Below are 1,710 nucleotides of genomic sequence, written 5' to 3'. Positions count from 1 at the left end.
CAGAACAATGCCAAATTTGCTGTCTGCACAGTGGACCGAGTGGTCTTGCTGTATGATGAACATGGAGAACGGAGAGATAAATTCTCCACCAAACCAATTGACATGAAGGTAAACAGTGTATTCATGTGTACCTTAACCTGTTGATGGGGCCTCACAACCCTGGAAGACCTAGTCTGCCTCGTAGCCATCGGCATAGGAAATGGTGCACCCCACCTTTTTCTCAGTATGAATCCTTAAGCTCCCTTAAGGGCACACATATACCTTTTTTTTCTCTTTTCTCTTTCATGTGTACTCATTACTTCTTTTTCTTTCTTTCTTTTTTTTTTTTTAAACTCAGTATGGCAGGAAGAGCTATATGGTGAAGGGCATGGCTTTTTCTCCTGATTCCACTAAAATTGCCATAGGACAGACTGACAACATCATCTATGTCTACAAGATTGGAGAAGATTGGTGAGGATAGAGATTGGGAGATGCGATTGCCCGGGAAAGAAGGGGAAGGCAAGAGAAATGCCTCACTGGGGAGGGGAAATAAAGAGGATGAGAAGCCAAGCTTGGCCATTGAAGGCAGAGACTTTCTGGAGTCTGTTGTTGCTTTTCTGCCTTCACCTGTCCCACATGTTCTGCAATCCCATCCCTGGAGGAAACAGTCCAAGATAACGGGAGGCCCTGTGAGATCCTGGAAGCCCAGAGTGATGTCGCATCTTTGTTATTGTTCTGAAACTTCTTAGGCTCCCGTATATGCCTCCCTTCAGGGCTCCTACAGAGTAGTCAGAAACACTAGTGGGCCAGGGAATAAATCTGCTCTTTCTTCTCTTCCCTCAGCATCATTTTTGGCAATTTGTTTATGGAAGTGGTTTTTAATATGTTTCCCCTCCTTTTGTTTGGCAGGGGTGACAAGAAAGTCATCTGCAACAAGTTCATCCAGACGGTAAAGTTCAGACCAGTCACTGAAAGCTTAGGATGAACAAACATATATCAATATGTCTACTTATAAATACAGCAAGGAGTTGCATTTCTAACATCTGAATGTGACTTTTCCTACTGCAAGGACGGTGCTTCGTGGCTGTTCACAGTCATCTGCTGTCTTCCTTAGAGCCCTGTTGTGTCCCTTCCCTATAGGAGATTGACGTGGCGGTGTGTGGTGGGGTGTTGAAGTTGTTATAAATGTGTTGGCCCACACAGATGGGGTTGTCCTTTTTATCATTTCCTTTCACACAGAGTGCTGTCACTTGTCTGCAGTGGCCCGCAGAGTACATCATTGTCTTTGGGCTGGCTGAAGGGAAGGTAAAAGAGGGAAGGGAAACACAAGAGAGGGGGTAGTAGGGATAATGGTTCTGGAGAGAGGAATATGGTTCACCCTCTTCCTTAGGATCAAGTTGTATGCTGGGGAGAATGCATAGGGACCAGTTTTGTGGGATAGTTTTTCCTTTTTTTCTTAAGGCCTAGTTAAATTTAAAATAGCCTAACCAGGCCGGGCGCGGTGCCTCAAGCCTGTAATCCCAGCACTTTGGGAGGCCGAGACGGGCGGATCATGGGGTCAGGAGATCGAGACCATTCTGGCTAACACAGTGAAACCCCGTCTCTACTAAAAAATACAAAAAACTAGCCGGCCAAGGTGGCGGGCCTGTAGTCCCAGCTCCTCGGGAGGCTGAGGCAGGAGAATGGCGTGAACCTGGGAGGTGAAGCTTGCAGTGAGCTGAGATCCGGCCA

General features: G+C 46.6%; 1 protein-coding gene across 1 annotated transcript in view; it reads left to right on the top strand.

Moving 5' to 3' along the window:
• The window catches only part of LOC105504499 (intraflagellar transport protein 172 homolog), a 6,417-nt gene extending 5,144 nt beyond the window's left edge, over positions 1-1,273 (top strand). Inside the window, exon 4 of the mRNA XM_011931966.1 lies at positions 889-1,273. Coding sequence (XP_011787356.1) covers positions 889-964 — 76 coding nt within the window. The 3' untranslated portion in view covers positions 965-1,273. The remainder of the gene's footprint in view (positions 1-888) is intronic.
• Positions 1,274-1,710: the final 437 nt, after the last annotated feature.

Source organism: Colobus angolensis, unplaced genomic scaffold (assembly GCF_000951035.1).
Source record: "Colobus angolensis palliatus isolate OR3802 unplaced genomic scaffold, Cang.pa_1.0 Scaffold1211, whole genome shotgun sequence".
NCBI lineage: Eukaryota > Metazoa > Chordata > Mammalia > Primates > Cercopithecidae > Colobus > Colobus angolensis.
This window is presented reverse-complemented; position numbering and strand designations above follow the sequence as displayed.